General features: G+C 47.5%; 4 protein-coding genes across 4 annotated transcripts; 3 read left to right on the top strand and 1 right to left on the bottom strand.

The window, feature by feature from the left end:
• Nucleotides 1-365: 365 nt before the first annotated feature.
• GL218_05557 (Very long-chain specific acyl-CoA dehydrogenase, mitochondrial) lies at nucleotides 366-2,019 on the bottom strand (the record flags this gene model as incomplete). Its single annotated transcript, XM_033582223.1, has 4 exons — nucleotides 366-667; nucleotides 730-873; nucleotides 935-1,697; nucleotides 1,774-2,019. 4 exons carry the CDS (start codon nucleotides 2,017-2,019, stop codon nucleotides 366-368), a joined length of 1,455 nt encoding a protein of 484 aa, XP_033434759.1.
• A 1,224-nt stretch (nucleotides 2,020-3,243) lies between these two features.
• Nucleotides 3,244-4,893, top strand: GL218_05556 (Aldehyde dehydrogenase; the record flags this gene model as incomplete). Its single annotated transcript, XM_033582222.1, has 4 exons — nucleotides 3,244-3,802; nucleotides 3,922-4,410; nucleotides 4,479-4,615; nucleotides 4,687-4,893. The coding sequence occupies 4 exons, from the start codon at nucleotides 3,244-3,246 to the stop codon at nucleotides 4,891-4,893; spliced, it is 1,392 nt and encodes a 463-aa protein (XP_033434760.1).
• Nucleotides 4,894-6,284: 1,391 nt separating this feature from the next.
• GL218_05555 (Protein FLOWERING LOCUS D) lies at nucleotides 6,285-8,198 on the top strand (the record flags this gene model as incomplete). Its single annotated transcript, XM_033582221.1, has 4 exons — nucleotides 6,285-6,434; nucleotides 6,600-7,185; nucleotides 7,247-7,539; nucleotides 7,593-8,198. 4 exons carry the CDS (start codon nucleotides 6,285-6,287, stop codon nucleotides 8,196-8,198), a joined length of 1,635 nt encoding a protein of 544 aa, XP_033434757.1.
• Nucleotides 8,199-11,218: 3,020 nt separating this feature from the next.
• On the top strand, nucleotides 11,219-12,522 carry GL218_05554 (Glucanase; the record flags this gene model as incomplete). The annotated part of the gene is made up of 4 exons (XM_033582220.1): nucleotides 11,219-11,353; nucleotides 11,401-11,489; nucleotides 11,545-11,717; nucleotides 11,774-12,522. The coding sequence occupies 4 exons, from the start codon at nucleotides 11,219-11,221 to the stop codon at nucleotides 12,520-12,522; spliced, it is 1,146 nt and encodes a 381-aa protein (XP_033434758.1).
• Nucleotides 12,523-13,298: the final 776 nt, after the last annotated feature.

Below are 13,298 nucleotides of genomic sequence, written 5' to 3'. Positions count from 1 at the left end.
CCTTCACCTAGGTGAAGTAACTAACGCAGTATAGGAAAGAATATGAAGCACATTCTTAGATCCCTTGTATGTAAAATCAGAACATAGGTATATATGTAGTCTAGTGCCTCGCCATACTACCATAATAATTAATGTATTCTGAGGCCAGTGAGATAATATCCTAATTGTCTTGAAAATTATATTCACTAATTTAAATTTACCCTAACGCCGCGGCTTATGCTACAGCACTGTCCCATGTCTTTTCCACAGTAATATCACCTGTGTGCCCAGCTAGGTAATTATATATACAATTGTAGGATGCCGATGTCCAATGACACGGAATCAGAACTTAGATCTCCCGAACAAATCCACATATGCTCGTTAGCCTATAATTTGGCATTGGGCATTTGGCGCATAGCTTGGCGAACACCTAGGTCAGCAAGGACCTCCTCGGCGCCACCTAGAATAGCGTCGAACTTATAGGTGCGGTGGAACATCTCGACGACGCGACCCATGCCGGATTGGGTCAGACCACGACCACCGAAGATCTGGACGGACTCGTCGGCGATCTCGTGCGCGGCGCGGGTGATGCTCATCTTTAGCAGGCCGATGGGGCCGCCGAGGTGCTGCGATTGCTGCTTGTAGGGCATGTTGCACATTTGGTAGGTAATAGTTTCGAGCCAGGCCTCTGGAACGGGGTTAGTGAGGTGAGATGTGAGATGTGAGAGGGAGAGAGGGGAGAGTACGTACGGTTCGACTCGATGAGCGCAATCATCTTGGCGAGCTTTTGTCGGATCACGGGTTGCTCGATTAGTCGCTTGCCGAAGACGATGCGCTGGTGCGACCACTTGAGACATTCCTCTACGATGGTTCTGCACATTCGGATTCCGGCGCCTAGATGGGACTTGTTAGTATAGTACAGTTGGGGACGGCAGGATTTAAGGGGTGAACTCACAGGCCATGGTCCATCGCTCGTGGTTGAAGTTGCTGAGGATAACGTAGATACCCTTGTTCTCCTCGCCGAGGAGGTTCTCGGCAGGAACCTTGACGTTGTCGAAGGTGATATAGGCAGTGCCGGCAGCAGGCGAATACGAAGTCTTGATAGGCTTGGTCTCGACGCCGTCGCCGCGCTCGATCAGAAGGACGCTCAGGCCCTTGTCGGTCTTGACGCCGACGAGAAGTAGTCGCAGAAAACACCGTTGGTGATCCACTTCTTGGTGCCGTTGACGATGTAGTGCTTGCCGGGGGGTCTTGGTGGCGGTGGTGCGGAGGCCGGCGACGTCGGACCCGGCGAAGGCTTCGGTGATGGCGAGGCACATGTACTTCTTGCCGCTGAGCACCTCGTCCATGATAGCCTTGCGCCGCGGCGCGTCTCGCATGAAGTTCATGATGCAGGGGAGCCCGATGACCATGCCGGCTAGCTGTCCGTCTTGGAACCCGCGCGCGTTGGATCGCACGCCTTCTTGCGACATGATGAGGTCGTGGAAGTAGTCGAATTCTTCGCCCTTGACTGCCCCGTCCATCAGGTTTACGCCTTGCAGGTGCTTCCCCGGCCCTAGTCGCATGTGCAGGATGCCCTTCTCCGCCATGCGGTCGACTAGCTCCTGGCTGATGTACTTGCCGTCGGCCTCGCGGGCCTGAGCCTCGGGGGTGATGTAAGTGTCATTGAAGATACGCATAGCCTTGCGTAGGCGGTGTGGCTCTCGTTGTAATACGGGCTCTTAATTGGGGCGTGAGCCATAGGGGCTCGGCGTAGGGGACGGTGCTAATGTCGCCGGGCTTGGGTGTAACGACTTGGGGCTTCTCGCCCTGGATGGTGCCAATACATAGGTCTTCGTATTTGGTGAGGACCTCATGACGATGTAGGTTGTAAAAGGCAACGGTGGCGTCTTGGCCAGCAACCTGTCGGAGAACGGACTCGCCGCCGGGGTGGGCGTCGATGAAGTCGGATACGTCGTAGACTTTGCTGTCGATCACGAACCACACCGAGTCTTCGGTGTTGTGCTTAGCCACCTCATCTTTGGTGAATGTCTTGGACATGGTCGCGGTGTATATAGAAATGTCGTTTTTACGAAGGAAGGGAGAATACAACCTCAACAAGAATGAATTGGCATTTTGAAAAAAAAGGAAAAAGAAGGGCTCTTTCTCCCTTGTTTTGACGTCAACTGGGGAACGGCGCGGTGGATCCGGGGAAAGCGATGCCTCGGCTCGGACTCAGGTGAGGAACATGGGGTGCATAAGCGTATTCCTCGTAATACAGATTTAATCGCTTCTGATTGGTCATTTGGGCCGCGTCCCTACCGTTTACAGCTGCTGGACCGCGGGTAGCCTCTGATAAGGACATAGGTGTTGCATGTGCCTGAAGCGATAACGAAGTTTGTTTGAGGGGGAACTAGGGACTTCGGTTCATTGCGTGCGAATAGTAGCGATGCGATTAGTAACCATAGATAAAGAGAGTGTAGGACTTGTATTTAGAGACTTGGCTATATCATGTAAACTTTGCTATATTCCTAGTAGTTAGGTAGAGAAGGAAAAGGTAACTCATAACTGGGTTTAGGGGGAACTTTTATATATGCTCGAAAATTAAAGCTATTAAACTAGGTGAGCATTCTTACCCTAGCTTCTCATTTCCCTTTTACTTATACCTAATATATTTCCTCCTATGTAATATCTTAAAAGCTGTCAACTAGAGCAAATTATAGGTGGAAGACTCAACTCTATAAGAAAGACCCCTCTCTCCACTTAAACCAATCAGATTCTCCATAGTTAATCGAATACTTAACCGTGTCAAGTTCGCACCTCAGGAGATAGCAGAAGCCGAACCTCTATCGGCTCATTCTGAACAGGCGACATTTCGCTATATTATCGACTATAAGTGGCCATTAAGTCCGGTGTGTTGGTTTGGTTGATGCGAATATAGCCGTGCTCGGCTTTAGATAGACGTATCGTAGTTAAACCCGCCGCAGACAAGAGTTCGAAGTGACGAAACAGCTCGATGAGGCCGAATAATATTCCCACTAACTCCAGGGACCCAAATTCTCTAAAGAGAGGCACGCAGCTCTTTTACAGCAAGGGGGCGGAGATTACAACACGCGAGACGCGGAAGATGTTCAATATGTAACATATTTCATCGGATGGAAGAGGCAGTATGAAAGTCGTCGTGTATATACTCGACGTACAAAGAGAAAGATTATATTACATCTACAACTACATTGATTACATTGAAAGCACCTTTAGACACCGAGATACTAAGGCACTAAGACAATGGCGACACTAAAATTTCCTGAGCTTTCTGTATACCGCTACTCGAGCAATGATCCAAGCAGGCGCTTTACGGTTACGAATCCTGCCACAGGCAAGATACTCACCACAGTCCAAGGCGGGGACCCTGCCACCATCGACGCAGCCGTGCGCGCCTCGCAGGTAGCTTACGAAAAGCGCTGGCGGCCCTTAACTCACGCCCAGCGGTCGGTATATCTCCTCCGCTGTGCCGACGAGCTCGAGAAGCATCTCGACGAACTCTCCACTATAATATGCATGGAGAATGGGAAGCCATTCCTAGATGCCAAGCTATTCGACTGCGGCGTACTCGTACGAGCGTTCCGATTCTTCGGGAGCTTGGCAGACAAGTTGCCTTCCGCCTTCTACGATAGGGGCCCCCTATATACAACCGTAATCCATGAGCCATTCGGCGTGTGCGTTGGCATTCTGCCTTTCAATTGGCCGCCCATCTTCGCAGGCAGCAAGCCGGCTCCTGCGCTTGCGGCGGGCAATACGTTTATCCTAAAGCCAGGCGAGCAGGCGCTTGACGGTGCTTCGAATCGTTGAGATCCTAGAGCCTATCTTGCCGAAAGATGTACTGCTAGCCGTACCAGGGTTCGGGCCCGAGAATCCCGCAGGCCTTAGTGGCGCACCCACTTGTTAAAAGGGTTACCTTCACAGGGTCGACGGCCGCTGGAGCAGCGGTAGCACGAACTGCTGCTGATTCCATCACGCCAGTAGCGCTTGAGCTAGGGGGTAAGAACGCGATGACAATTTTCGAGGACGCAGATTTTGATGCTGCTGTACGCACGGCGCTTGAAGGAGCCTTCTTTAATAAGGGCGAGGCATGCACTGCCAGCTCGCGCATTCTTGTGCAGCGTGGTATCTACGACAAGTTTGTCGAGAAGTTAGCCGTCGGTGTGAAGAAGATCAAGATGGGTAATGGTCTCGATCCTACAACGCACGTTGGGCCGCAGATATCCAAGGTCGCACAGCAGCGTCTGTTAGATTATATCACCCTCGGAGTGAAAGAGGGTGCTAGGATCGCCGCACAGGCTGAGCTACCTTCTGATCCTGAGTGCAAAGACGGCTTCTTCATCCCTGCGACTCTCTTTGCAGATGTAACTGAGGATATGAGGATCGCCAACGAGGAGATGTTCGGTGCCATTGGTAAGTTAATACACAACCAGGTGCTCGGTAGGAGTTTCCTAGTTAGCTAACTAATATGCGTCAAATAGTGACCGTTACACCATTCGACACTTTCGACGATGCAGTTCGCATCGCAAACTCGGTAGAGTACGGCCTAACGGCTATCGTCTTTACCAAGGATCAGGTGAAGGCGAATCGATACGTCCGCGCGGTCGAAACCGGAATGGTAAGTTGCGGATAGCGCGATGCATTCTTAAAATATACAGCGGTGAGGACCTTAGACTAACCACTTCATAGGTTTGGGTAAACAACTATCATAGGAACGTGGTGGGCACACCGTTTGGTGGTGTGAAGCATTCCGGTTACGGCAGAGAACATTGCATAGAGACGTTGTACGAATTCACTCAACCCAAAGCCGTACATTCGCCTTCTGGTATAGTTGATATTCCGGAGTGGCGTGGTGTGGTTGACATTTTTGGACACAGTGGAAGTGAAGTTGTCTGATATTGTTTGTAAATTGAAAGATTGTTAATAAGGTGAAGTACATACCTGTTAAGGTTATCATTGGTAGAAATACTGGCTGATGTAACGAATAAAGCTGACCTATGATAATAAAAAACTTCCGATTGGCTCTTATTAACACTCCGATAAGTCCGGTCTTACTTTTATCAACTACATATATGGGATAAATACTTATCTTCATTTAGGTACCTATGAGGTAATGTCATAAGACTAATAGTTTGAATTAACCTAAACTTATATGTGCTTGCTTGCAATTAATTAATCTTACATCCCTCATTTACATCTACAAACTTGTAGAATATCACGAGCTTTAAGCATTTTTCGTTCGTCCCATATTAACCAAGCAACTGGATGATAACTACTAAGACTTCTCTTCCAATCCTATCACGGTATGTAGATTTTCATATCTCTTTCCAACAGGAGAATAACATCCTAAGGCTGTATGTAACCTCCTTCATCCCCACCCTACAAGCTTCCATTACCCATCTTTTTTTTGCTGTCCCTTTTTTCCGACAGTCCCGGCAGCGGCAGAGAAACTGTGAAGTTGGAACCTGAATGGACCCTTGATGGGAATCATATAGCCAATCAGATACACCAGTCTATCAGCGTGGCATTCTTAGCATTCTACTACGTTAAGAACATGTGCCAATCGATGATATGATATAATCTGGGCTGATACCATTAGACCGCAATACATTGTCCTACTTATATGCAATTAGTTATTACGGTCTCAACGGATGCGGCGCTAAGCTATACTTGAGCATCTATTGCATCTATTGCATCTATTGCATCTATTGCGTCTATTGCGTCTACTAACTCAAAACTGAGTGGTAGTGGCTTAGATAATCATGGTATAATCTTTGCATTCATTCCCTCCTTCCCTCCTATAGACTTTATCCTATCTTATGCCAAGCAAGTCTAGGTTTATTTAGTTTTATCGCTGTACCACCCTTATAATTTTATACAAAGATATCAAAGGCTAGGCAATTGCCGAGTCGTGCGAGGCACAGGCACCTTCCTACTACCTTAGTTATCCTCATCCAGTAATAGCCTCAGCTTTGCTTTAGTCGGAGTCACCCGCTTTCTAAACTGTTTGATTTTTGATCATTCATCATTCATGATTCACATACAGCTATCATATATACGTACCTACCTGTCTTGTATAACTTTATCCACAACTCCACTACATTCATGTTTCTGACCCATTCTTCTATATCTTAACTGGTGCTCGCTCACGTCTTTCAACCCCTTTTTTATCCTTTCATAGTAGACTTTACTCAATCACTTTACCTATATTAACTTACCCTATTTTTTTTACTTTGATACTCTATAGTGATTATCAAGCAAACAAATAAACCAAGACCTAAATAAGTATGGATGCTTACTCGATTTCTTTCACTAGCGTTTCCCAACGAAGCTTCTCACGAGTCTGGAGAGACCTCAAGTCCTGCCGCCAGTACAGCATCATGGAGATGACCGAAGATGTCTCGGAGACACCAAGCTTAGGGCAGAGGATAGGAGAGGTATAATCCGACCCTAGTGAAGCTCTTGGGTTTATCATGTGAGCGAGGCACCCATCGGTGGTAATTATGTATCAAATTGGCTAGATGCGGCCCAGTCTCCTCATAGTGCTAGTACTCAGATGAGTGTTCCCTAATCGCCTGACACTAGACTCACACGTTTAATAGCGTCGAGCGCGAAATGCCGGCCGCAAACCTCATGTCGCGGTTATTGGTGCGGGTTTGGCTGGGCTACGTTGCACTGATATCCTCCTCCAGCATGGCTTCGAAGTAACTTTGATCGAAGGCCGAAATCGACTAGGGGGTCGTGTACACCAGTCAACCTTGCCATCAGGACACAAAGTGGATGCCGGACCCAATTGGATCCATGGTAGTAATGAAAATCCCATCTTGGACCTCGCCAAAGAAACCAAGACTGTGGTTGGAAAATGGGAAGAGAAAAGCTCCGTCTTTGATGAGGATGGCAAACAGGTCCCTCTATCCGACGCCATGGTCTACTCGACGATTATGTGGGATGCCGTGGGAGATGCGTTTGCCTATAGCAATAAGAATTCTGCCACAATAAGTCCTGATGAAAGCCTCTGGGACTTCTTCCAGAGAGAGGTCCCCAAAAGGATACCAGAAAGCGATGCAAACTTCGAAAAGAAGAGAAATATTGTGTATCAGCTTGCGGGTCAGTGGGGAGCATTTGTGGGAAGCCACATTTTCACGCAGAGCTTGAAGTTCTTCTGGTTGGAAGAGTGTATAGATGGCGGTGAGCTGACAAAAGAAATATGACTTTATTACAGCGTTTCGCAAGCACTGACAAGTTGCAGAGAATCTGTTCGTCGCAGGTACCTATGAGAAGATTCTTCAGCTTGTCGCAAAGCCGGCTGTTGAAGGAGCAAAGATCAAATACGAGACGATCGTCAATAAAATACAGACTACCAACGACGACGGTGGAGTGTTAAAAGTCCACACCGAGAACGGGGAAAATCTGGAATTTGATGAAGTCGTTCTTACTGCACCACTCGGCTGGCTAAAACAGCATTCAGATGCCTTTGAGCCAGCTCTTCCGTCAAGATTGGCCAAAGCTATCAAAAGTATAGGATATGGCTGTCTTGAGAAGGTAATTCCTCATTTTAGACACAATTTATTTATCCGATTTTGACTTTTGTGCAGGCCTATATCAGCTTCCCGAAAGCATTCTGGGTTTCCGCTCAGCCTAAGGATAGTAAAGTTCAAGGGTTCTGCCAAATGCTTGCCCCAAACTATGCGACCGAGTCGAATCCGCACAAGTGGAATCAAGAATTCGTTGAATTGGCTTCTCTGGATCCCACTGCGGCCCATCCAACACTTCTTTATTATTTCTACGGTGATCAGTCAAAATTCATCACCAGCGAGCTGGCAAAACTTGCCTCAAAGGAGAAGCAGGACGCGTTCCTAATTGATTGGTTCAAGCCGTATTATTCACGTCTCCCGTATTATGACGAGAACTCTCCGGACTGCCAGCCGATAGGCTGCTACGCAACTGAGTGGCTCAACGACCACCTTGCAGGCAATGGCAGTTACAGCAACTTTCAGGTAGGTCTCGAGGAAGGTGATGCGGATATCGAAACCATGAGAAAGGGCATTCCAAGCCGAGGTCTCTGGCTGGCCGGTGAACACACGTCACCTTTTGTAGCCCTGGGAACAGCCACTGGTGCGTATTGGAGTGGCGAATCAGTTGGGAAGAGGATCGCCCAGGCTTACTCTAGAGGAGAAGGCGGCGTTACTATTTTCAACTAATCTAACAGGGGACTTCATGCCACAAGAAAAGGCAGGGGAACAGTAGAGGTATAGAAATCACCACTGGATTCAGCTTGGCGTGTTTGGCCTTTGTGGGTAGCATATAGATGCGTAGCCTAGGCAAGTAGAAGCATATTGATAGAGGGCCTAACAAATGGTGTTACTGGCAATATTATGTGACCTAGTAAATTTTGATGATATTCCGTTCGTCGCTTTTATCTGCTAGCGAATATGTAACTTAGAAACTATTAGGCAGTCTTAGGGATGATATGTAGTAGTAGTAAGGATGCTGAATGGCGTGTAGGGGATATGTTAGGGTTAGTGGTTAATTGTAGGCTTTTAAAGTACGTTGAAATTTAATTTAATTTGGGATAATCATGCTTTATAATAGTATAGTTCCCCTCCTAGAGAGATATAACAGGCGTGTAGGCAAGACAATCTATCTTCACTAACTTATTAATGATTACCTAAGCGTACTGCTTTCAGGGGATCTATCAGCATTCGTGTCGTGTTGTTATGCTTCTTTACTACTTTGCTGATAAAAAAAAATTTCGCGATAGCTAGTTGTCGCCTTTTTATATAATTCTTATCTTTTGTATAGCAAGCTTGGAGTTTATATACCCGCGTCACGTTTAAAAACTCAGCTCGAATTCATTGTATCGTATAATTATCGGTTTGAACTTGTATATATAGTCGAATAATCTTTAGTATACGAGGTAAGTATAGTCTCTGACGCCGTGCAAGTGAAATACTATTAAAACTATTCCCTCGTCCTCAGAGTTATTTATGATGTAGCCTAATCCAGATAGTTTTAACGACACAGAATAAAAAATAGCGTCGTGTAAGCATAAGATATACTTCCCAGAGGAAGTGTTTAGCATTTTTTTAAATCAGTAAAGTTCTATCTAGTTCATAAACCGAGGAAAGTGAAGATATTGGAACTCGAAGTATCGTCCACTTTGTCGGTCACACGTTGTTGGATGATACTATTTCGCCTCAATTTTTTAGGCCACGTTATCCTCTGACCCCCTTATAACTTGGCCAATCACGGCCTCTCCTTATATTGTCTTACCTGTACATAATTCCCCTTGCTCCGGCATACAAGACACTTCAAATTGCAATGTATCTAGTATATACCGATCGCCTCTTTCGACTTGGCTAGATCCCTTGATGTACCAATAGAGAACACGAAGTAGTGCGAGAGCGAACTTGGGGTACATAACCTATTTAAACTATGCATGGAAATACTATAGGCTTCAGTTTCCGTTTGTAATAAGCTGGCGGCTCAATTTCTGGGCAATATAGCTAATTCGTGCTTTTATAACTCCGGCTCAAAGTTCAATTCTAGAACTTATTGGCATTGCCTCATGACTACTGCGCCGGTATAAGAAACGGAAGAGGATTGGATAAGTATAATAAATTGATAGCATTGTTGTTGAGGAGTATATTCCAAAGACCTCGAGGAGTTCATAGTTCCGGTTGTTATTTAGGATTGCGGGGACCATGTTGGAATATTTGGATGCTGGCCGAACTATAGGTTTGAGAGCTTTTGCTGCGAGAATAACGCTTTAGATAGACAAATGGGCTCAAACCGCCTCGAATCGCGTCATATCTTAGGTCGTACTCGTGAGGACACTTAGGCATAGTATGAAGACTAACCGGCCGATGGGTTTACATATAAAACTACACTGGTGGGTTAGCCGCGAGATCGTCGTCTATCTTCAACGTATACGGGGTTTTGGATATAACAACATCTTGCGCGCGGTTGAGTGAACCGCGAGGACCGACACTCAGGGTTCTCCCATCGGGCAGATCCTACCAGGTGGCAAGCTTAATGGGTTGATTATGATATGTGCTCGACAATAAGTCTAGTCACATTTTCTGGTTACGAAATCCCATCGGAATCACGTTCCGGGACAGTTTACCAGATCAGAAATGCCCTTTCACGCGACAACACGCCGCCATCTTCGCATTTGCTAATTCCGTCGATGCAGCCAAGACCCTCGTCAATTGGGTGCCGAGATGTGACGTCTGTTCCCGGAGTTGGAGCAGGTTTGGGATGTTTAGCCGGGGCTTCTGATTCGCTGGATGGAAAACCGTTACCTCCTTTGCGGCTAAATGAGGAGGGACCCTATTCTGTTTCGCAGGGCAGACCTATCATAACGTGTGTTTCACCTAAGAAGGGCTTTAGCCAAACAGAGAGGTTTCTGCCTCTGTCGCTAGTAGGACGGTACCTTGCTTCTCTTGGCTTAACTTCCTAGGCATTGCCCGTTGCATATTATCTCCCATGGGGAAGTAATCTATCGTGCCGCAGATCGCTCCATATGGGGAAGTCTTGGCATTGTCCGTTTATACATGTCGCCGCGAACGAAGTTACTATAAGCCGCTAGGCTTGGTTCACTGTGACTTTGTGGACTACCTATCCCGGCGAGCTCTCTTGTAATGCTTGTAGTTTACCATTTTTGAGTAGCAAATGGGTCCATACACCAGCCCCCACGGATCTCGAGGTTGCCATGTAAAGTTGAATGGGCTGGAAAACAGTTGAGTAGCCAGCTGGGAACTAGCCAGGACTGCATGAACAAGAATCTATAGCATAGATTGAGGCTTCCAAGTCCCTTTCTCCACACAACCTCAATAGGCCCGAACGGGTGGTTATATAGATGATAAATTAAGATCACCGTAAGAAAAAAGATACCATAGGTATCCAGTCTGGCCATGTGGTATTCACGGTGGCCAACAGGACCCCGCAATTTTCCCCCGCGACGAAGGAGCTTACCGATAGAGTCTATATTCGGAGTAGAGATACCGAGATCTTTCGCGTTTGACGGGCCTAGTTCCTGATTGCCACTCCACGTACATTGAGTAAAGATGCATATGGATCTAAGGGCCTGGGGTAGCTACCTCCGCCACAACAGCTAGTATAAGAAGCTCGAAGTTCCCGTCCCGAATATGTTCTTAATTCCCTTCTTACCGCACTCGCTCATTACAATCCAAAAGGTTATATCCGGGTCGAATCGAATATGAAGGTCACCACTGCCAGTGTTGCGGCTTTGGCCGCCGGCGCTATTGCTGCGCCCTCAAACACCACCCCTCGCTCAGCTAACAAGGCTGCTGCTGCTTGCTCCTCAGCTGTCACCCTCGATGCGAGCACCAACGTGTTCAAGAAGTACAAGCTGCACGCTAACACCTTCTACACCGCGAGGAGGTCAAGAAGGCTGTTGAGCAGATGACCGATGCGACCTTGAAGTCTTCGGCCGAAAAGGTTGCCGACGTCGGTAGCTTCTTGTGGCTGTAAGTCTAAGAAAATGCTGGTTAGAGTAGCATTAGTAGCTAATAAGGAATATAGCGACAACATCGCCAACATTGCCAAGTTCGACCCCGCTGTCGCGGACCTTCCTTGCGAGGATATCCTTGGTCTTGTCATCTACGACTTGCCCGGCCGTGACTGTGCCGCCAAGGCCTCCAACGGTGAGCTCAAGTACAACGAGCTCGACCGATACAAGACTGAATACATCGACCGTGAGTTGATACCAACACCTATTTGAAGTGAGGACCCCAAACTAACCTTACTGTAGCCATCGTCGTCGCCAAGATCAAGGCCAACCCCAACTCGGCTTTCGCTCTTCTGATCGAGCCCGACTCTCTCCCCAATTTGGTCACCAACGCCGACCTCAGCACTTGCCAGGAGAGCAAGACCTCCTACGAGGAGGGTGTTGCTTACGCTCTTAAGAGCCTCAACCTTCCCAACGTCGTTATGTATATCGACGCTGGTCACGGTGGCTGGCTCGGCTGGGACGCCAACCTTAAGCCCGGTGCTGAGGGTCTTGCCAAGGTTTACAAGGCCGCCGGCAGCCCCAAGCAGGTTCGTGGTTACGCCACCAACATTGCTGGCTGGAACTCTTGGGACGAGGAGCCTGGTGAGTTCTCGGACGCGTCCGACGCCAAGTACAACTCGTGCCAGAACGAGAAGACATACGTCACCAAGTTCTCGGCTGCCCTTAAGACGGCTGGCTTCCCCGAGCACGCCATCGTCGACACTGGCCGTAACGCCGTTACTGGCCTCCGTGAGGAATGGGGTGACTGGTGCAACGTTAAGGGTGCCGGTTTCGGTGTCCGCCCGACTGCTGACACTGGCCTCGAGCTAGCTGATGCCTTCGTCTGGGGTAAGCCTGGTGGTGAGTCTGACGGTACTAGCGATGAGAGTGCTACCCGTTACGACTCTTTCTGCGGAAAGCCCGATGCCTACAAGCCCTCTCCCGAAGCCGGTGAGTGGAACCAGCCCTACTTCGAGGAGCTCCTTAAGAACGCCAAGCCCCAGTTCTAAGCGGTTAGCATGGAAAATCATGGCATTTGCGTCGGACTTGGTGGTGCAGCTGGTGGGACGATGTGAAGCTCAGCTCTGTTTGTTTGTCTATCTATCTAGACGGGCTAAGCGAGTTAAGTGACACTGGTCAATTGTAAATAAAGGAACCTGGCTGTTCAGACCGTAGACGCTCTTTTTTCCTCGATCAAAAACTCTTGTACTGAAGATTTAAACTGTATATAGCTTTTGGGCAGTACATACATAACTTTCCCCTATAATAAGGTCAAACTATTCGCAAGTGATGTTGATTGAATGCTGAATGATGTGATGCATTAAACCATATGCGGGTTGGTGAAGGTGTGAAGACGTTAGTACGACGGTTATACCCGTTTAGAATCCACTCGTAGGGGGACCGAAGCGAAAACCAACATTAGACCGTTACTAGCGTCTGTACCTAAATTATTAGCGCGTCGTTATTGCCCGCTCCTGCTAAACAAACGCAAATTGACAGGAAATTGCAAGTAAAAGCAACCGTTTCAGTATTATTTCTTTGAAAGATAAGGTTTGAAGAAGGAAAATAGTCTGGATCGAGACTTAACAACCAACGAATAGATTACATTATTCTTAGAGTAGGAGCGGCGAAAGCTTAAATCAAGCACATAAGGTACCTACATACCTCTAATTGGTTTTTACAAACGTGAGACCACAATGACTAATCTCACCTGTACAAACACTCCACGTATGAGAGATATGAGGTAGATATACCACCTTGTACATCGATCTGTACAATAATCTGT

This window comes from Daldinia childiae (assembly GCF_008694065.1).
Source record: "Daldinia childiae strain JS-1345 chromosome Unknown Scaffold5, whole genome shotgun sequence".
Classification (NCBI taxonomy): Eukaryota; Fungi; Ascomycota; class Sordariomycetes; order Xylariales; family Hypoxylaceae; genus Daldinia; species Daldinia childiae.
The sequence above is the reverse complement of the archived record's forward strand: the minus strand, read 5'-3'. Positions and strand labels throughout refer to the sequence as shown.